Source organism: Peromyscus maniculatus, chromosome 3 (assembly GCF_049852395.1).
Source record: "Peromyscus maniculatus bairdii isolate BWxNUB_F1_BW_parent chromosome 3, HU_Pman_BW_mat_3.1, whole genome shotgun sequence".
Lineage (NCBI taxonomy): Eukaryota > Metazoa > Chordata > Mammalia > Rodentia > Cricetidae > Peromyscus > Peromyscus maniculatus.
In genome coordinates, this window is record NC_134854.1 from 166,639,336 (window position 1) to 166,661,776 (window position 22,441).

At 46.3% G+C, this 22,441-nt stretch overlaps 1 protein-coding gene across 1 annotated transcript in view; it reads right to left on the minus strand.

The window, feature by feature from the left end:
• The window catches only part of Itpr2 (inositol 1,4,5-trisphosphate receptor type 2), a 419,948-nt gene that overhangs the window by 136,737 nt on the left and 260,770 nt on the right, over positions 1 to 22,441 (minus strand). The window contains exons 38-39 of the mRNA XM_006986630.4: positions 1,556 to 1,664; positions 710 to 897 (exon numbers count right to left, since the gene is read on the minus strand). Coding sequence (XP_006986692.1) covers positions 710 to 897; positions 1,556 to 1,664 — 297 coding nt within the window. The remainder of the gene's footprint in view (positions 1 to 709; positions 898 to 1,555; positions 1,665 to 22,441) is intronic.

Consider the following 22,441-nt stretch of genomic DNA (forward strand, 5'->3'; position numbering starts at 1 on the left):
TGCCATGTGGAGCAATGAGCACAGCACCCATTTCCATTTGGAGCGGCACCTGCCGCAGAATGAGCGCCAAAGGAAGTTCTGTTTGGAGTAAGTAGGAAGCCCTATCATTATTCCAACAGCAAATCGATACATTTATGAGGGAAACGTGATTTGTGAGGTGTTGTGTTTTGTTTGAGCCAGCAAGGAGAAGCTAAAAGAATACTCTCCCTTGGTTTCTTTAACAGGTGGATGAGAAACCGGAAAGACTGTACGAGTCAGAGGTCAGGGAGGACCAGAGCAAAAGCAGGACCACAGCATCACGAACTCACAGCCACTGTGGCTGCCGTCACTATCAAGCTGTGAAGGCTCCCTCATGGAGTGGGAGGGGCTTGTGAGCCCTCAACCCTGGCTGGGGATCCACAGATGTGTTCTGGCTGCTGGGGCAGGAAGAGTCCGTTTTCGATAGGGAGGTGGCTCCTGGTAGTTAACCAGGCTCCAGAAGATGACTACACATGGGTACATGGGCAGCAGAAACTGGCACCCAAAGCTTATGGGGATGGTAGGGGAGAAGACACAAAGCTGGGGGGCAGCCGGGAGGTGGATATGTGAAGAGGTAGAGAGGAGTGGAGAGGGGAACATAACAAAATACATTGTGGGAAATTCTCAAAATCAAAAATATTCTTCAAAAGCTAGAAATGACACCCGAACACCACCAGTGATAGACAAGTACCTGTGTTTGCGTGTTTCCTCCTTCCAGCAAGGCGATGCCAAGCAAAATGCCTTCGGAAAAAATCCTGTCGTTTTTGGTGTTCACTATGACATCAATGACAAGTTCGGATGCTCCTTCTTTGTCCAGCAGACACTGGATATCGGACATTGAAATCCCCATCTTATCTGAGTCTTGTCCAGAGAAGCCTCCTGTGGTCAGGGGAAAAAATAAAACAAACCCCCAGCAAAATCGCCTTCATCATGGACATCCTTTTGTAGCAGCAAATAGTGTTTTCAAGTACTTAAACCATAACGACATGTGCCACAGGGAAGTTTAGTTACAAATATAAAAAACATATAAAGATGGAAATCTTAAAGAAATGTCTGACATGTAAGTCAATGTCATTAACTGTTTTTCTTAAAGTACTCTGGAAAGAGCCGGAGAGATGGCTCAGCGGCTAAGGGCACTGGCTGCTCTTGCAGAGGACCTGGGTTTGATTCCAGCAGCCACACGGTGGCTCACAGTCACTGTAACTCCAGTTCCGACACTTGACAAGCACACATGTATACAGACACACATTCAAGTACTCACACGTATGTGTAAGATAAAAATAAATAAATCTTTAGAAAAGTACTCTACAAATGTTATCCTTAATGTGTGCACAAAGAAACTATAACAAACTATCCAGAGTCAAAAGGCAAAATCCACCATAATTCTCAAAACTGTGGAATCACGAACCCCAAACTACACAAAGGCTCTCACTGGTGTCCTAAGTGACTGTGTTGCACTGGTGTCACTTAAGTAAGGCAGGAGACAGAGCTGCCGTGAAGATGTGCCATGACCCCAAAACAGATGATGAGCACCTACCTCCCGCTTGTGCAGTCTTGGCATAGGCCCCGGACAGAGGTCCGTTCGCACCAACACCATGGTCACCTTTGAAGTACCGGTTCAGAAGGATTCTCCGGAGTATGCTACCCTGGAAGAGGAGAGCCGTCACCATTTTTAAAAATAGAAGTAAGGAATGTCAACATGCTAAATGCAAATATATCTGAAGTAAAAACGTGAGAAAAATAATTTTATGCCAAATCAGTATTTTTGAGGAAATTGCAAAGGTTCCCAGTAACAGTAATAAATTTGTTTTTTATAACAGTGAAATGAGTGGTCATGAGGCTCCTGCAAGCACTGTGGAGATGTCTCCTCATCCCTGAACCCATCAAATGCACACACTAAACACATACTGACCGGAGAGCTGTGGGGCTGGCTCAGTGGGTAAAGGAGCTTGCCACCAAGGCTGGAGACCTAAGTTCAATCCCTGGGATGTACTTGGTAGAAGGAGAAACCTGATTCTTGCAAGTTGTCTTCTGACTTCCACATACATGCTGTCACATGCACATGCACACACACATGCACGATACAATAAATAAATAATGTAAACCAGTTACATATGTATGTATGTATGCATGCATGCATGTATTATGCACATACACTTTTATATGTAGAGGCCCAGGAGATGGCTTAATGGGTGAGCACACTTGAAGAGAAGCCTGGCAACCTAAGCTTGATCCCTGGGATGCACCTAGTAGAAGGAGAGAATTGACTCCTACACACATGTGGTGTGCCATGCACATGACCCCACACTCACACTCACACATGCACACATTAAGTCAATGTAATAAATCATAAATTTGCTCAAGGGAAAAGCTGGGGTCCTAGTGTTGAGCAGAACACTGGCAGTGCCTAGAGAAGACAGCAAACACTCTGAAGCCTGGAGAGTGAGGCCTGTGGGGGCTGAGCACAGAGACCTGGGGAAGAGCTGGTATACAGCTGGTGCTCCAACAACCCACAGAGACCTGGAAAAGAGCTGGTATACAGCTGGTGCTCCAACAACCCACAGAGACCTGGGAAAGAGCTGGTATACAGCTGGTGCTCCAACAACCCACAGAGACCTGGGAAAGAGCTGGTATACAACTGGTGCTCCAACAACCTACAGAGACCTGGGAAAGAGCTGGTATACAGCTGGTGCTCCAACAACCCACAGAGACCTGGGAAAGAGCTGGTATACAGCTGGTGCTCCAACAACCCACAGAGAAGTGGGAAAGAGCTGGTATACAACTGGTGATCAAACAACTCACAGAGACCTGGGAAAGAGCTGGTATACAACTGGTGCTCCAACAACCCACAGAGACCTGGGAAAGAGCTGGTATACAGCTGGTGCTCCAACAACCCACAGAGAAGTGGGAGAGAGCTGGTATACAGCTGGTGCTTCAACAACCCATAGAGATGTGAGAAAGAGCTGGTATACAGCTGGTGCTCCAATGACCCACAGAGACGTGGGAAAGAACTAGTATACAGCTGGTGCTCAAACAATTAAACTTGACAAAATAAAGTGAGTTCTGTTCAGACTCTGAGACTGGGTTTTATTCTAAAGAAAAGGACATTATATTTCTTTATAAACCAACTTCTAAAAATCCTGTCTTCCACACTTTAAAACAAGGAGGAAGAGGCAAGGGTGCAAACAGAGAAGGAGGAGGAGAAAAACAAAATACCATGTTTCTCTTATATAGGGAATCTAGAATCAAATATACACATGTATGCACACACACATATGTGTGACATGAACACAGATGAGGGACTATTAGGGGACACAGAGGACCTGTGTGAGGAGGCAGTAGGGAAGAGGGGAGAGTAGTGTGTGGGGTACAAACAAAGGAGAATAATAAATGCATATCAAATGTCCTGTGGAAGCCATTAGAGTCTACACTAACTAGAAATGACTAGAAGACTAGAAAAGGTAAATATGATTGCTGGCTTGCGTAACTACTGACACTGGCCCCGCTCCTGAGGTGGTTCCCACAGTGCAGGGAGGAAGCCTGAGCTTGCATGACTGGCTGCAGATACACAGTTCACAGGTCTCAGGCCAGGGCTTCACTTCTCTGACTATAACCACCCCCCATGTCCAGGTGCCTGCTCCACTGGCCCCTACCCTTCCCCAGTGCTTTCCATGTGCCCTGCTACTCCAGACTCACACACTCCTCCCCAACACAGAAACATCCGGCTCCTGCCCTTCCTGCCTCTGGGTACTCTAGTTATTCTGTCTCCAGTTCCAGGGGCTTGCCCTGGGTCCCTGAGTTGGACCTCCCCCTCCCCTTTCCCCTCTCCCTCCCCCTTCCCCTCCTCCCACCTGCACTGGCTTCTCATCCTCTGTTGCACACTCGGCCTGGCAGACACTGCATCTCCTCCAGCCTGACCTCGCTCCCCTAAGCCACTCAGTGCTTCCCTTGGATTTCTTGTTCCCTGTCTTGCACCAGCAGAGGAAACTCAGAAAAGGAACATTCCTTCTCCTTGAACCTGTCTTCCTCTCCATATCAACTCATTGTAACAGCATTACCATCACCCTGGCTGCTCACTGGCAATGGCTTCTGAATCCTACCTTTTCATGGGAGCTTCTGGGTGCCTTTGATGCTATATTTAAACCAAACTAAGATATATTTTCTACATCTCCCTGTTTGCTTAAGGATAAGGCCTGTCTTACCTCTGCAGCCTACATGCTCCTGGGAAGCTGCTCCTTCAGGCACCATACTAAGAGAAGAAGGTAGACCTTCCTGGCTGTCAACTTGATTAGATTTAGAGTCACCATGGCAACACACCTTTAGGTATGCCCTTGAGAGTGTTTCCAGAAAGTTTAGCTGGGGAAGGAAGGCCTACCTGAATGGGAACAGAACCATCTCATGGATTGGGGTCTGTGAATTAATAAAACGGCAAGGGTACTCATCTCTCCTTGCTTCTTGCCTATAGGTGTGATATCACGGACGCCTCACACTCACACTCACACTTGTGTGCCATGCCTTCCTTGCCATCATGCCTGCACCCTCAGAGTGAGTCAAAAGAGACCTTCCCAACCTTAAGCTGCTTTTGTTGAGTATTCGTCACATGAAAGAGAAAAACAACCAACACAGCATTCAAGAGTTTACAGTGAGATGTGTTCCTCCACTGTTACCTGTCCTGGGGGCTCCAGCAGCCTTTAAAGGAGGGCAGGCTGTGCAAGCCACACACATCCACAAACACCAGAGCAGATGTGTCTCATGCACAGTGAGCAACAGGATGCCCTCGGTGTTCCGGAGCCAGGAATTTAATGGATGCTGCACCTCCGGTTGCTCGTCTTCTCAGTGACTTTCATTTATTGATGCCTTTATTCTTGGAGCACAGACAGACACCGCTTCTCATCTTGTGCTCTCTCTAACTCTTTTCACATAAGGCTGTAGTACATAAAGATGATGACGAGGCTTAGAAGAAGCTGGAGATGGAAAACTGACTCCCCTCTGGAGGCACCTCTGCTGTCCTCCACTGAACCTGAGGAACCCAGGGCCTCAGGGGGGCAGAGCACACGCTGCTCTTGCAAAGGGCCTGGGTTCAGTTCCCAGGACCCATGCATGTCAGGTGGTTCATGGCTCCAGGGCATCGGAGGGAACCTACACTTGTGTACACACACACACACACACACACACACACACACACACACACACACACACGATTAAAAATAGATCTTTTCAAAAACCCAAAGATGTTCTTAGAGGAGGAAAGAGCCATATAAATAAGCATTACTTCCTCTTTTCTTTTCTTTTCTTTTTTTTTTTTTTTTTAAAGGGAAGGTCCTTTTTGTTGAATTAGCTCTGTCTTTTTAAGAAACGATCCTCCAAAATCAGGGACAAAACATTTCTTTGGTATCCAATGGGTTTTTTCTCTGCCTCTCCCAGTGGCCGGAGGTGAGGCCACCAGAGCTTTGGTGAACTCAAGCCTGGGACTGAAATCATCAGGGAGACTCGGAAGCCTGTGGACTATGACCCAGTGCTGCCGCCGCTGCCAGCGCTGTCCTTCTGAGACAGAGTCTCGCTCTAGAGCCCAGCATGGCCTTCAACTCATTGCAATCCTCCTGCCTCAGCCTGCAGAGTGCAGGGGTTACAGGCATGCACCACCATGCCCACAGACACTGATTTAAGGGTCACCCTGCCTGTTGTGCACACCAATTACGTCTCTCTCCTCCACAGCCTGACTGATAGAACCCTGCAAGACAAGCCGGAGTGTCCACAAAGACCGAGGAAGACAAAGGTAGAAGCTAGCCCTCTTCTTGTGCAGTCAGTGCTGGTGTCTGCAAAGAGCTTTGTTGTGAGTCAGGTCTGGATCCTGAGCCAGTTTCCCGTTCACACCTTCAGTACAATTCCCCAAAATTCCAACCAAGAAAGAAGCATCACTCTCCTGAAGTAGACAGGAGGAGGAGGAAGAAAAATGAAAGATTTGTGCGTAGTGGCCCATACCCATAATCCTAGTGCACAGGAGGCTGCAGCAGGAGGATTGTCATGAATGAGAGGCCAGCCAGCACTATGTAGTGAGTTTCGGGTACCGAACTATGGAGTGAGAGATCTTGCCAAAAATAAAACACTATATTATTGTTTTAGCACTGTATTAAAAAAAGTTCCTTATAGGGTTAGAATAGTGTTTTAAAAAGCCGCAGAGTAAACTGCTGCATGGCTGCAAGCCGCTCTGACTAAAATAATGATATTTGCCAACACCGTAAAACCCTCTTGGGCAGATAAAACACAGACTGGTGAGCACCAGCCACCAAGCAAAGGCTCCTTCTCGGTCCATGATGTTCAGGTTCATGATGTATTTTCCAACAAATACCAGAATGTCACAGAATAGGAAGACAGGGTTTGCGACTCCTGAGGCTCTAGACTCGGGGAACACAGCACCCAGATTCTAATGTCCCTGTGCCCTTATTAACCGGGGAATCTCACACAGGCTACCTCGCCACCCTGAGCCTCCGTCCTCAACTGGCAAGGGAAACAGTAGTTGAACCTCCCTCCACAGTTCTCAGTGTGGACGAGGGGCCGTACAAAGGAAGCAGATTCAATGACGTCCCTGCTACGTTAATACAGCCGAGCACGCAGAAGCACAGCTTTGCACTGTTGTACATTTCCTGAGTTTATATCAAACTTTCCCACAGAAATGAAAATGTTATCTAAGATACTAAGAAGAGGGAAAAAATTATCAACTACCTCAAAATCCTAGCTTTTCCCAGTTAATCATTGTGAGTGAATGTGGAAAAGTCAGTCTAAAGCATGTACTTACATCACTGTAGAAAATATACTCCATAATTTCAAATAAAGTGGGAAAAATTCTATCTTGGTTTGAAGGCCAGTGTTCAGCTAAGACAACCATCCCTACTTAAGCATGGCAGACCACCAGTGCTGGCAGACCACTGGTGTCCACCAGTGCCAGCAGACCGCCAGTGCCGGCAGACCACTGTTGTCCACCAGTGTCAGCAGACCACCAGTGCCAACAGACCACTGGTGTCCACCAGTACCAACAGACCACTAATGTCCACCAGTGCCGGCAGACCACCCGTGCTGGCAGACTCTAGTGTTGGTAGACCCTAGTGCCGGCAGACCACTGGTGTCCACCAGAGGCAAGTGCGGTATCAGTTCACCATGGGTCATCCACAGTCTATCCTCTCTGTGATGGGGCACGGTGTCAAGAGCTTCAGTGTGAGACCTGTCCCTAAGTCACTTTGGGTCAAATAAAGTCACTGTAGAATCTGTCGGATATTCTAGCGCCAGGCTGTGACTGCCATGGCAGAGTGGAGGACAGAACTAATGCACACATGCCATGTTAAATAATTCCCCTGGGCTGAGGCACGGGACGTCTGTGCTGGGTCTTCAGAGCCACAGGAGCCCCTCAGCGGCCTCCCACAGAAGGTGCTGGGGAGGCCCATAGCGAGGATTCGCTCTGTCAGAGGCAATTCCAGGCCACAAGACACTGCTTCCAGCCAGCATCTTCACAGGAACACATTCCAGATGTGCAGACTGTTACGGAGCCAAGAAAACTGCAACCACTTTCTTAAATTACAACAAAATATCTCCATAAAAAGCCGTGTCCGTGGCCAGAGGCAGCGTGTTGACAGGAAGGGGACACACCGGAAGATGGTCCCGTTCCCTTGGTTCCCTGGTCACTGCCCACTGGGTTAGGCTGAGTTCAAGGCACCAGACACCAAGCAACCCAGAAACGGCCAGCTTTGGTGGACAGAATGGAGAGAAATAAGCATTTATCCTAGAAAAGTCTGAGGATTTTCTTTCACTTTGAAAAGCAGTACACGGTTTGCTTTTCTAGACACGAACAGCTGTAAGGTGAGAGTTCAAAGGTGTTCCTAAGTCCTTAAAAAGTGAGCTAGTGTGTTTTTCCCACTGGAAGGAGTCTAATCAAGACTTGGTGAGACAAACAGCAGCATATACCAGCATCCTCAACACTGATCCTTCAGCTGGCGAGGACATTTCACTTGGGGTTCCCCATACCGGTGGCTGATTAGCTACTGGTCAGTTGGATGGATCTGGAGGCAGTAACTGTGTGTCCTCCAGCCTCCACCATCACCTCATTTAACGCTAACTTGGAAGTAGGCGACGGGTGTTTCTGAAGCCCTTTGACTTAGCGACTGAATATCTGGTGAAGAATGTCCTCCTTGGAATGCCTGGCGGTAACAAGAGCCATGGTTCTGGATCAACTATCCTAGTGGAATTACAGAGTCCATTGTCATCACCGACCACCACCTGTGGGGAGTTCCTTGGGGAATTGTGGCCCAGCTCATGTCATGTGCCAGTCCAGTCAGGTCCATCCAACCTGCAGTTCAGGACAGCCATGAATGCCATTCAACACAAAATCTTACACTTATTTAAACATGTGGCAACTTTTCTCTTTTTTCCTTTCTGGTAACCCTTAAGTAGGGATGATTGTTGTAGCTGAAAACTGGTCTTCAAACCAAGAGAGAATTTTTTTCATTTTATTTGAAATTATGGAATATATTTTCTATAGTGATGTAAGCGCAGTTCTCAACCATGAACTTTGTAAATGGCAAGGTCAGACCACAACACATCTACAAGGCTGCCAGATACACTGCTCACTGAGCCACATCCTCTCCCACTGCCTTTGCTCAGCTTCACAAAGATGGGAAACTCAAATGTCATCAGCAGTCATCGTCCGTGTTCACAGTCTGTCCACACCATGACACCCAACACACACTAATGGTCATCTTAAACAGCAATGGGTGCCAAAGCGATCCTACTGAAAAACGAAGGCTGTGCCTGTAATCCCCGCCCTCAAGAGACACAGGAAGGAGAACTGATCCAAGTTAGGGGCCAGCCTTGGCTCCATGAAGAGTTCCAGGACAGCCTGGGCTACATATCGAGACTGATAACAAAACAATCAGTAACTGAGGACTAGAACAGAAACATTTATTCACATACAAGGCAATCCACCTGCAAATCCCTTTCCTCTCTCCCTCACTCTCTCCTCGCTGTTTACTGACTATAAGGACATTTATTACACACCTACCAGGTGACAAGGACTGGAAAATGGGCTCCCAGCAGCAACACATGCCAGAGAAACCCAAATGTACACCAGAAAAACCCAAATAAATGAGCTGAGACATGAGGCTCGGGAAAAATAATCCTCACCAGTCCTTCTGGTTCCACTTTCAAGACTTCAGTGCTCAAACTGTCTGACGATGCTGGCTCTCCGTGACTCCATCAACCTCTCCAGGGTCAGCAAATGTCACAACCTCAGGCAATGGGGCTCCTGAGGTCTGGCTCACAGTGAGGTGTGAAGGAAGCTGCAGTCCCAGCAGTCTTTGGGGTAAGATAAAAGCTCTGCCCATTTGACCTGCAGGAACATCAAACCCAATGCTCTCCCCATCGATGGGCTCAGCTCTGCTGTGCATCTGAGCACAGGACTAGGGCAAGCCTTCGCTGGCCGGCCGAGCCTGAGAGCCGCCTGCGACTGCTGTTTGCTTATTAGGACAACAGGTACAAAGCTGAGAAGGCCCTATATAAGCTGCGCAGGCAAGCATTTTGTTTGTTTGCTTTGTTCAGGGTTTTCTGCTAATTTGGTTTTTTTTGGGGGGCGGGGGTTGTTTTGTTTTTTTTAAATCTGACTCTTATGTAGCCCAAGTTGGTTTCAAAATTGCTATATAGCCAAACATGACCTTGAACTCCTGATCCACCTGCCTCTACCTCCTGAGTGCTGGATTACAGGTGTATGCCACCAGGTCTACACACCCAGGCAACCTTTGAAGACCATTTCCCTATTGAAAAAAACTACTAGATTCACACATCATGAACCACTAGCTCATAAAGTAACCCTGAAGTAGCAAAGACCCATGACCTCTACCACCTGTAACCTCAGGGCATCTTCAGACACCTATCTAACTACTAGTTATTGCTGTAACCAGGACATCTGCAGACACCTGTCTAACTACTAGTTGTTGCTGTAACCTCAGGACATCTGCAGACACTTGTCTAACAACTAGTTGTTGCTGTAACCAGGACATCTGCAGACACTTATCTACTAGTTATTGCTGTGACCTCAGGACATCTGCAGACACCTGTCTAACTACTAGCTGTTGCTGGGAAATGGAATCAAAGTTGTAAGCAATCATTTGTTTTCAGCCCTCCAATGATTACTTCCAAAAAGCTTCTCCAGGAATGCATGATGATGGCCATCCCATGATCCATCACTGTCAATCAAGTCAAAACACTCAGGAGGCAGAGGCAGGCGATTTCTGTAAGTTCGAGGTCAGCCTGATCTACAGAGTGAGTTCTATGACAGCCAGGGCTGTTACACAAAGAAACCCTGTCTCAAAAAAAAAAAAAAAAAGCCAACAAACTGCTGTCCTATTAGGTGACCTGAGGAGCCCCTCTCTTAAATGGACCCTGAACTACCTCCTCAGCACCACAGCCTCCTCACCTCAGGACCACCTCCCGTGGAGACCATGCTTACAGAACTCCTCTCCCCCTAGACTTCACCCACATTCAGCAAGAAGCTCTTTGAAAAAAAAAAAAAAGGCTATTCTCAGAACCCCTATACTTTCAGACCCATTCTTTATCTTTTAAGAGCTGGGATATGTCAGAATAAACCTTGACAAAACTCTGCCAGACACTGACCAAAGAATTTTCAGTTACCGTAAGGCAGTAGTTCTCAGCATGTGAGTGGCGACCCTCTGGGGGGCTGAACAACCCTTTCACAGAGGCTGCCTAAGACCATCTAAAAACATAAGTATTTACATTATGATTCATAATGTAAATTTACACATTTACACATTTACAGTTATGAAGTAGCAATGAAAATAATTTTATGGGCTGGGCGGTGGTGGCGCATGCCTTTAATCCCAGCACTCAGGAGGCAGAGGCAGGAGGATCTCTGTGAGTTTGAGGCCAGCCTGGGCTATCGAGTGAGTTCCATGAAAGGTACAAAGCTACACAGAGAAACCCTGTCTCAAAAAACCAATAAATAAATAAATAAATTTATGGTTGGGGGTCACCACAACATGAGGGACTGTATTAAATGGTCGGGCATTAGGAAGGTTGGGAACCACTGCCCTAAGGCTTGCTGAAATCTCTTGTCCCCATGCTGAAATTCCAGCCCCTTCCCCCTCACTGCCATTCCAAACTCAATCACATCCTGACAGCCAGGGGAAGCAAGTTTCTAAAGATGCAATGGCCTTGTCTGAACAAACATCTCCAGCAGCTGCCTGCAGCTCCCCACTCCCCAGGCCTCCTACATAAACTCCAAGCACTCCCTTCCCCCTTTGCATGCACTCCCTCATCCTGGAGAGAGCGTCTGCCCCTCGCTGTTCTGAAATGAACAGTCCCATCTGCTGAGGTAAGACTGGTCTCTTGCTGCCTTCTGTCTCTTAGAGCTGCTTCAAGAACTAACAAAGTGGCCAATGGCAGCCTGTTCATGCACAAGTGTGGAATTCCCAAGGGTGACTGCTAAGCTCCCAGAGTGTGCAGCTAGAACGGTTCTGAGGTCCAAAATGACCTTGTTACGTGGCAGGTCCCCAGGGCCCGGGGAGGAAGTGGGGACACAGAGGAATGGCAATGACCTGAGTGGCAGGACTCTTCCTCTTGAACAGGGAGAAAGCCACACAGGCTGCTTTAAAGGTCTGTTCCTGGATCTCTAAGCCATGGCCAGGGAGAGCAGGTGGGAGGCACAGATCTGCTAAGGAACCATCACCCCACTGGAATACTCAATATGCACCTCATGTTTCCTACTTGAAAAGGAAGTGTGAGGAGGGAGAACAGGTCCTTCCCACAGGACAGAGAGTAGCAGCTGCTTTCTCATACTAGTTAAGAAAAGTCAGGACTGTCTTCTGGAGAATTCCTCTGCATTCATCAGTCCTCACACAGGTGTTATTTTTAGGACACCAGTGACCCATCAACCTGGCTTTAGGAAAATCTGAAGTTCACACTGATTTCCACTTTCCTTCTACTAGAAGTTGTAGTGGGGGCAACAGTGAGCCTCCAGGTATGGTCCACACTTACTGAGTACACGCTGACACACTGGCGCTCCTCTGGGACCTGGAGGGACAGGGCGTAAGAGCCAGAGGCTCCACACTCCCTCTCCTTCCTGTTCCCCGGTGTCTCTTCCTAGAGGACAGGCCTTGAGCTCCAGGCTGCAGTTTGTATGTGCAGCCAAGAGAGAAAGGCTTGCTAGGCTATGAGAAGATCTCATGGTTCAGGAGAACTATCCAAGAAAATAGGGTGCTAGAAGCTCACCCTACACCCCACCCAAAACAGGTATAATTCCCTAAGACATCCCTCGATACTCACATCCATATGCCCTAACACACACAACATGCACACATGTACCATCACCACCACCGCCTCCTCCATTCACACACACTGAGAAACATGCACACAAACAACTCTGCCACCACCACATACACAATCCAACACATTTACAGACCACACCACACATATACTCCACATCACATCCACACATTACACATATGTATTACACACACACCACAGACACAGCACACACACCCATACACACTGGTGTGCACAAGAATGAGAAACATCTCATCACACCCCAATGCTAGGAACAAACTGTACTCCGCATCCAGGAGCAAAGCAACAGTTGAATACCTGTCAATCAATGCAAACGTTTGACAAAGGAAACAGGAAGCTAAATTTTAATAAATTCAGATTAAATTTAGAATTTTTCAGGTAGAAGAGAAGTAATTGTAGAGTCTATGAAGTGAAGAATTCTACATAGATCAACTTCACAGGAAGGACTTGAGAATTAAGAACACACACATGATCCAGCCCAGTCCCTTCATCCTTTGAGACCCACCTGAGCTACAAGGTCACCCACATGGTGGGAATGCTGATTCTGTGGAGACCACTACAACGGGCTGAGATCTGGGTTCAGCCACATCCCAGCTCCATGGTCTCAAGAATTCCATTGCCCTGTTTGAGACCCTGTTACAAATGTCCGTGTATGGCAAAATATCCAAACCTCAGGGTTATGCCTTGGGCTGTATTAAGTTCTGAGCAGACAGTTCCTGAACATTTAATGGTTAAAGAAAACTAAGCTTTGTCCCAGGGACCTGAGGGGGTATGGACATGAGAATGCCCAGGGCCACCGGGACAGGCATGGCTTTAGTTGCTGCCATAAATACCACTCTACACATCTACATGTTTTAAGAGAAGGTAAATAAGAGGCACTAATAATTGTGTCATATTCTCATCTTTATGCCTGCAGACTCACTCAGCCCTATCCTCCCCTGCAGACTCACCCTGCCCTATCCTCCCCTGTAAACTCACTCAGCCCTATCCTCCCCTGTAAACTCACCCTGCCTATCCTCCCCTGTAAACTCACCCTGCCCAATCCTCCCCTGTAAACTCACCCTGTCCTATCCTCCCCTGTAAACTCACTTAGCCCTATCCTCCCCTGTAAACTCACTCAGCCCTATCCTCCCCTGTAAACTCACCCTGTCCTATCCTCCCCTGCAGACTCACCCTGCCTATCCTCCCCTGCAGACTCACCCTGCCTATCCTCCCCTGCAGACTCAACCTGACCAATCCTCCTCTGCTGTGATGTCAACTGCCTTAGGATTTTCACTCTGCTATAAAGCATGAGCCCACCTTGAGGTTCTGATTTCCCAAACTAATAAGGCAATATCATGTGACTCTGTGAGAATAATGAAACAGATAGCCACTATTCTCTTAAAATGCTGTTCTAAAAGAAAATTTTCTTTTAAAAAGAAAATTAAACACCATCTGTCATCTCATGTAATTCTCAAAATAAAAACTTGCATTTCTTGCAAGTCTTATTCTACAATTACAGTGTTTTTATTATTGTATAAATCATATTGATCTAATTTTGATAATTTTTTATCTTTAATCTTGCTACAGAATCTTGCTATGTAGCCTAGAATGGCCTCAAATTAAAATCCTCTGCTCTCAGCCTGAGTTTTATGGGTATGAAATTTTGATAATTTCTGACATTAATTTGCTCGTAAGAACATACATTTTCCTGTTAATATGAATACTCCATGCTCTCATGAGCTCCTAGTTGTGTTCTCTGTGGAAAGCATACTTTTGAAAAACTCCACAGCAAAAGCACAGAGGAAGATTAGAAGGAATAAAAAGCAAGGTTCTTACACATCCATCAACATTTTAAAACACAACACAGTTATTACCTGAAGAAAATGAGGTCTCAGTTCAAACAAACAGAATGATGCCCGCCTCAGAAAGGGGCTTCTTCAGAAAGACCTGGCCTAGGTACATGATGGGCTTTTGAACAGTACTGAAAATCGTCTTGCCTCTGCGTCATGAGCCATGACAGATATTTTACTACATCTCTAGAATAGCAACTAAACTCCAAGGGGCTAGAAATAGGCAGAACTTTCTTTTATTTTTCTATGTACGTGTATATGGTATTGTGCATGCTCACACATATGTGAGCTCACGTGTGTGTGAGGGGGTGCTTGTGTGTGAGCGTGCATGTATGTAGTAGCCTGGGGTTGACATTGGGTGTGTCCCTCCACAACCTCACTCTCTATCTGATGTGTGAGGCAGAGCCTCTCACTATGGTCAGAGCTCTCATTTTCTGTGGTCTGGCCCGCCAGCTTAGGCTGAGGATTCTACGACTCCACCTCCCAGGAGCAGGACTGCTCGTGACCCACATGCCCACCTGGTTTTGACATGGGTTCGGGATCAAACTCAGGTCCTCACAGTTGCATGGCAAGAGCTTTATCCACCCAGCCACGGTGCAGCCCTGAAAGTTGACCTTTAATACCATCAGTGCACACTTGTGCAGCCCCTGCGGTCACATCAGACGTGAGCACCACAGGCCACTGAATGACGAGTAGGTGAGGGGCATGTAGTATAAGCATATGATGGCGACTTCTTTTTCAATAAAAAGGCCCAGAGTGCTAGCACAAGCCTCTACGTGCATAAGCCTTGAGAAGAGCGTGGGACCGATGAAAGGACAGGTACAAACTTATAAAAAAAATGTCAGGAATAGGAGGACTCACAAAGATTTGTACAGAGTAGATAAATGGCTTCCGGGAGCTGAAGATGCAGAGACTGGGAGAGAGAGAGAAACTAACTACAGAACTGTACATTCTAGTGGATCAAACTTATGATATGAGTATCTCAATAAAGCAGTTACAAAAATAGAAAATAAATCTATTAGCTTGGTAAAGGAAAATTACTTTTTTTTTTTTAACTTAAGAAAAATAATGTTGCTTCTGCCCAGATTTTCATCAAGCAGCTGAGCTGTGATTTGCGACAACGCCTCTGCTCTGAGGCACATCTGGGCAACAGCTGCATTAGAATGGCACACATTCTAAACGTCACATCTGCTGGTAAAATGTAGTGAGACTCACACTGCTAATTAAATATGAAATCGCGTGTGCCAATTAGGAACCAGCCTCTTGTTAAAGCTGCCTAATGTTAAAGTACAAAAAACCGAGCTAGGACCTGGCACTGCTTGCATCCTGACCTGTGTGGGAAGACAGTCCATGGCTCTGAATATAGGCGAGACAGTTTCCATGGAAACCTCACACAACTGGAGGAGAAACTCAAAATTATACACAACTTTGTGGAAATTGAGCTTTGCAAAATATTTGTTTTTAAGTGTAAAAACAAAAAGCCCTCATCTCCTTGAAGTTGCCTAACTTCTCTTTATTGATTAGAGGATAAGGTTTGGGGAGGCAAGAAGAGCCTAATCTGGGGTCAGGACTCATGTTAGGAGAGACATTGGAAACACGTCCTTCATCATAAGCTTAATGCAAACCTCAAGGACTTAAAGATATTAAGCTTTTATTGAAACCAACCATAGTGAATTATTCCAGCTGAGATTAATTAATCGTCCCACTGCATGCTAATATGCTAGTCTCTCCAAATAAACACACACTGTAATTACACCCAGGCTCCTCCACCCACTATCCGCTTGCTTCTTCCCATGAAATACGACTACATGTCTTCCAGATGTGGCGTACAAGCAACAGCATTCTTCGCCAAGAGCTTCAGAATTAAACAAAGCATGGGACGAACACATGTGACTTCTGTAAGAATGGAGACACTTCCCACAACTCTGTGCTGGGGATCTGACCACACACCTGTCGATTTACATCTTAAGGAGTTTGAAAGACAGTGTGATGGTACATGCCTTTCATCGCAGCACTAAGGAAGCCAAGGCAGGACGATCATCATGAGCTAAGATCACCTTAGGCCACACAATGTGTTCAAGGCTAGACTGAGCTACATAACAAGACCCTGTAACAACAACTATAACAGTAACAAAGATGTTAGAGGAGAAAAAAGAAGGCCATGACATCAGTGTTTTCCATGTCCCCAAATCCACCACCAGATGAGTCCTGGACCAGCAAAGGCAGTGAGCTGCACAGGAAGCCAGTGGATTCTTAGAATCCCTCAGTCCCAACATTGCAGAGAGATCAGCTTTTGAGAGCTGCTAGTAGCAAAAGGCCATGGGAGTATACAGGCATTCATCAGCAAAGGCAAGACCAAAGAATTAAAGTTTTAATCAAATTAAATGAACATTGCACTGTGTACCAGGTCCCTGTCAGGATATTGTCTGACACTCATAGGAAGTCAACCACTTGCTTAGCAGCAAGAACCAACTGTGCTGTGTTCAGTGTGCATGCGTGCGTGCGTGCGTGCGTGCGTGCGTGTGTGTGTGTGTGTGTGCATACATGTCTGTTTGTGTGTACATTTATATGCAGTACATGCGAACACATGCATGTGGAGAGCAGAACTTGGTATCATGTGTCTCCCTAGTCACTTCTCCACTGCATTTGTTTTGAGACAAGGTCCCTTGAGAATCTGGAACTAACCGGCTTAGACAGACTGGCTGGCTAGCAAGCCCCAGGAACTGTCCTGACTCTGCTCCCCCAGCACTGGGGTTACAGGTGCACATCATCACCCCTGGCATGCTGTGTGGGCGCTGGGGGTTATGGGGACCAAGGTCACTGTGCTAACGTGACGAGCACTTCACTGGCTCCGCCATCTGTTGAGCCCTGCATTGTTTTCTTCCCAAGTGTTTTTTAAGAACACGGTTCATTTTCATTTCATATGAAATAGAGGTAACTTTGGGAGCCGTAATCAGAAAATGTTCACATGAAGTGCTGAGAGCAGAACTTGGTAAAAGATCACAAAAAACATTTCAGCCTAGAGAACATCTAACGGAAGGGACATCACACTGAGCCCCATGCCGGCAGCTTTCCCTGCTGTGATCCGCTGCCCTCTCCAGCATCTTTCCCTGTGGCCCTCTGCCCCTGGGTGTCCAGCCTCTCAGAGGAAGAGAGGTTCAACCAGCATCCCCACCACAGGGTGGCCACGGCCGGCAGCAACTGTTCCTTATCAGCCTTTCAGCCTCGGCTTAGATGTCACTGTCCTGCAAGAAAGCCACGTCTTCTGGACACCCCTTTCCTAGCCCTACCCTACCTTGTGCCACACACCTGTTTAACACTGCGAGCTTTTCTTCTGGAGTAACTAACGCATTCAGTCCTTCTCCAAATACTTGGTTCGTGACTATTTTCTCACCAAACTCTGGGTGTAATTAACTGCTTGCCAATGTGTCTCTGGGCTTCCGTAGTAGACAGTAATTTTTGTATAAGTGTATGTATACATGTCTCGTTCAACTTTTCTATTTCCAAGCACTTCTAAACACTTCCATTTTCATGGTTCATAATTAGACATTGTTTTCTGAGCTCAGCTTCTTATTTCAGTCATCGGAAAAGCTGTATGGCGTGCTGGCCCTTGTGCCTCTGATGAAGGCAGTGTCGTCCGTGGCTTTCACACTGAGAACAACCCCTGATTACCCCTTGCCTCACCTGCCCTCTGCCTCATTTCCCTGGTCAGACCTCTCAGTTGGCAGAGGACTTCAGTCAAAGCCTCTGGACAGACACTTATACACAGGACCTCATGGGTTAAGAGAGTCACTTCCAGCTTGCACCTGAAGGGTTCTGCTTCCGTCAGAATAGAGAATCGTTAGGGTACTGCCACACACTCCTAGTCTAAGCTCTGGGGAGGAGATGAGTGGAGTTTTCCTCCCAGTCAACGTGGGCATTGCAAAGACTACCAGGCCTTCTTAGGCTGCTTTTTCAACAAGACAGAAAATGACTCTCAGCTTTACTGCTAGGAAAGGCCAGTGCTAGCCAACTGCTGACCAAGTCCTCTTGCATATAAAGGAGACCGAGCAAACCACCACCACCTTCCAATGGAGTAACCGGAAGGAAGCTGCAGTGTCCTGGGTCTGGCCCACATCAGGACCACAGAGCAGCCCCAGACAGCACAGGGTGCAAGGTAGGAGGAGCTGGGGGCCCCCATGAGTACAGAAGCATGCCAAGGGGACAGCCTCCACCTCAGAGCCCTGCTGCTGTGGTTATTGTTATTTTATCAACTCGAAAGTCAATTCCATCTCGGTTCTTAGTGTCGTCGGTTTGCATGGAAAAGGCTTCCAATAAGCTGGGGTTTTTAAAAAGAAAAAGGAAAGAAAAGAAGGGACATGGACTGGTGGCCGCTCTGGGTCACGTTCTGTGTCAATTGAGTCTCACACACAAGAACAAAGCACCCGCAGCTGCTTCCTCTAATGAAGTCCAGAGAGTGATTTCCAGAAATATTTATTGCAGTCGTATTTCTAATCTTGAAAGAAATCCATACAGGAAGATTTTTTTTCTGTACCGGATCAATCAAGTCCCACCTGGCTGTAAGCAGCGATAATTATCGGAAAGTAAATTGTTATGTTTTCGTCTGCCTGTTGTCTGGCACGTGCTTCTCCCTGGGCCGTCAGAAATAACAGCACACTGGGCCATCTTGGGTGACTTATGTAACCAGCAGCTGTCCTCCGAATGCGGTCAGCCTCAGGAGCGGCCACTGTGCGCAGCCCGCCACAGGGCCTTGGGTTCCACTTCATCTGTTTCTCTCTGCTGCTGAGAACTATGTTTTAACAAGTAAATTAATTTTAAAGCAATCTTTAGCCACAACTTCTTTCAATATGGTTATTGACAATCCTTAGAAAAGAATAAGGCTTGATAACTAGAATTGTTTTCTCTGATTTATTGGTTAAAACTATGATTAATGGAGGTGGAGGGATGGTTCAGTGGTAAAGAGCACTGGTTTTTCTTCTAGAAGACCAGAGTTCAAGCCCAGCACCCATACGGCAGCTCACAGACATCTGTAACTGCAGTCCCAGGGGATCCGACACCCTCTTCTGGCCTCCACAGGTACTGCACGCACATGGTGCACAGACATACTTGTAGGCAAAACAGCCATACATAAAAATAAATAAACAAATATTAAATAAAAATAAATCACTTTTAAATGATGCTATCGTCACCCCTAAAGGAATATTAATATGCAGGAAAAAAACCAAAGCCAAAAAAAAAAAAACAAAAAAAACCACACAATTCAGGAAGGGATGGGGCAAAAGTAGTAGAAAATTAAAGTAATAATAGTTTCTTCAGGAATTAATAAATAATTAGCAACATAACTAAGTTAGACAGAAGCTGAGGGATACAGAAAAACAAAGAAAAGTAAGCAATTTCTCCTCCACAAGCTAGATGAGAACATAAAAGAAAAAGAGCATGATTGGGGAGATCTGAGGAGGATCTCCAAGGCAAGGACAGAAAGGACAGCATGAGACACATCACACAAGGTCACCTGGAGACACACCTCACCCCCAACAAGACAACTGTGAACTGTTGTTGTTTTGTTGTTTAGTTGAAAACAAGAATCTTGGGTTGGAAAATAAACTCCTCTTACATGAAGAGCGGACCCAAACTAAATCTTAGATGTTCTAGAAAAGAACAAAATGTGAAAGACGAGGAAGGAGAAAAGGGAGAGAAAGGGCCAGAGACTGGGCTCCAGCTGAAATGCGTGAGTCCGTGGAGAAGGGGCTGGGCGGGTTAAACAGGACGCAGCGCAGAGGCAGGTGTGTGCCAGAACTCACGGCGGCAATGATAAAGTTCTAGAACACGCTCTTTGAAAGCAGGAAGAGACTGGCCAGCAGACAACCTGGTTTTAGAAAAGACTCTAGATAAAACATTATGAAAAAGAAAAAACAAAAGAAATGGAGAATAACTGTGAGTCTGCCCTGACAACATCATGAAGAACAACATAATTTGCCCAAATCAAATTAAACAAGACAGAAAACAGGCTAACAGAATTATTTCTACAGAAGAAATAACTGTCTAGGAATAACTCAGAACCCCAATCCCAAAGACTTTCACAGGGAAGTTCCACCAAATATACAAGGAGCTCATGCCAGTGTTATTCAACTGCTTCAGATCAGAAGAAAATGAAAAAATTACCCATGTTCATCCTATGAAATAAGTAAAAATGATACAAAATCCTGACAGTGATTGACAGCAAAAATGTCGAGACATTTGCAAACATTGCTACATGCACAGATGTACATGTGTGCCGTTGAATTCCACAACTCAGTGTAGCTTGTGCCCGGAACCGCAAAGACACTCAGTATCAGAAGAGTTAGGAAACATTAACCAAACATGGAGTTCAGGGCAACATATTGCATGGGGTAACTGTAAAAAGAAAAGCCACATGGCCACAGTGATGCTCTAGAGCCATCTGGCAAGATTTAATCTCATTCTGACTACAACATACACATGGAATACATATAGAACAGACAGACAGATGAGAACTAGATAGGCAGATGATTCCTTAACACAATAAAATATACTTTGCCGTGTTCTAAAAGCCAGCAATATGTTTAGTGGGAAATATTAGACACTTTCAGTGAAGCTGAGAGACGAAAAGAAGTCTGCTATCACCATAAATACCTTACATGTGTTACTTATATAGTCCAAAACAATTAACAGAGAGAAGTCTTTATAGATAAACCCCTTTATCCTGTAAGTACCAAAGACTGTAAAAACAGTAGGAAAACTCAGTAAGATGCTGAGATTTAAAACATGAAGACGAGGGGAGACGGGGAAGCTATGCTGGGGGAAACAGTGTAAAGCTCCTCTGTGTTCAGTGAGCTGCGACAGCGACTGCATTAGTGTTGGCCTGAGTCTGCACAGGCTTGAAAGGGCGCCCAAGATACTAACAACACTGAGTGGGTGGGCAGAGGAGAGGGCGAGGGGGAGGGGGAGGGAGGGGGAGGGGACCAGGGCAAGAAGGCAGGAAAGGATCTAGCCTCGTTGTATTTTTGTACTTTGTGGTGTATCACCAAATCAAATTATAAATTTAACTGCTCTTTAGTTGACGGAGCTCTCTTAAGGGTCTCGGAGAAACCACCCCAATGGTGACCAAACACTGCCTTACACAGCAGAGCCAGCGGAGAGCAGGACCTGGCTCTGCTGTGGCCCTCCTGCTTTTGTACCTACCCCATGTCATCCAGACACAGGTTCTTCTAGGCCAAGGGTGTTTCTTGACTGGAGTGACTTGCCTACCCTCACAAAGCTCTGTCCCTGCCTGTGGGCTCTGAGGTATGTAAGCAGCTTTCCTCCACAGGACCTGCCTCCAAGGCTTTTTGGCTTTGTTTGTTTGGAGACAGGGTCTCCTGTATCCAGGCTTCAAACTTCACCATGTGGCTAAAGAAGACCTTGAAATTCTGTTCCTCTGGCCTCCACCTCCTGAGTGCTGAGTTACATGTGTGCGTCACCACACCTGGCTTATGTGGTGGTGAACATGGAACCAGGCTTCCTGCATGGCAGGCAGGTAAGTGCTCCACAACTGAGCCACAGTCAGGCTCTGTAACTGCTATTTCCAATCCAGGCCTTTGCTCTACTCCGGGTACACATGGCTGCTTTCTGAAGCTGCTGTGAGCACTTCAGAGTGCCCTCTCAGCTTTCCCATGTTTCAGTTCTTAGTTACCGTTACGGATCTTGATATTAACGTCTCTCTGAAATGCATTGCTTCAGTTCCTTGTTGAGTGTTCACATGGTTATTTTGTTGTTAAGATGTTGTTTTTCTTCTATTTCCTAATTCAAACCTAACTGACAGACCAAAGAACTCTTTTGTGTTTTAAGCACATACTGTTTATGAGTTTGACTAATTAGCAATCTGCAGGGTCTAGATCTTCTCTGAGCTGCTGTAACTTGGATAATAATCAAATAGCCGGAGAACTGGAGAGGATTGGCTCACACAGGACCAGCACACACTCCCTTCTGGAGTAGCTGGCCACATGCTTTGTGGGTGGACATTCTGTTAACATACCAATAGGGTCTTAGGATGGAAACCACCAGAAAGATTTGGATTTTGCCCCAGGCAGCTTCTTTTTTATGGACAGAAGCACGCAAATAGACTCCACCCAAGCCAACTTCACAACACTGATTCCATTTGGTTCATTACCTACGGTTATTCAGGGGACGATTTGTGATCTCCAACATTTATGCAAAGTTGGCAGTTTTTGTTCAAAGAAAAGTTGACT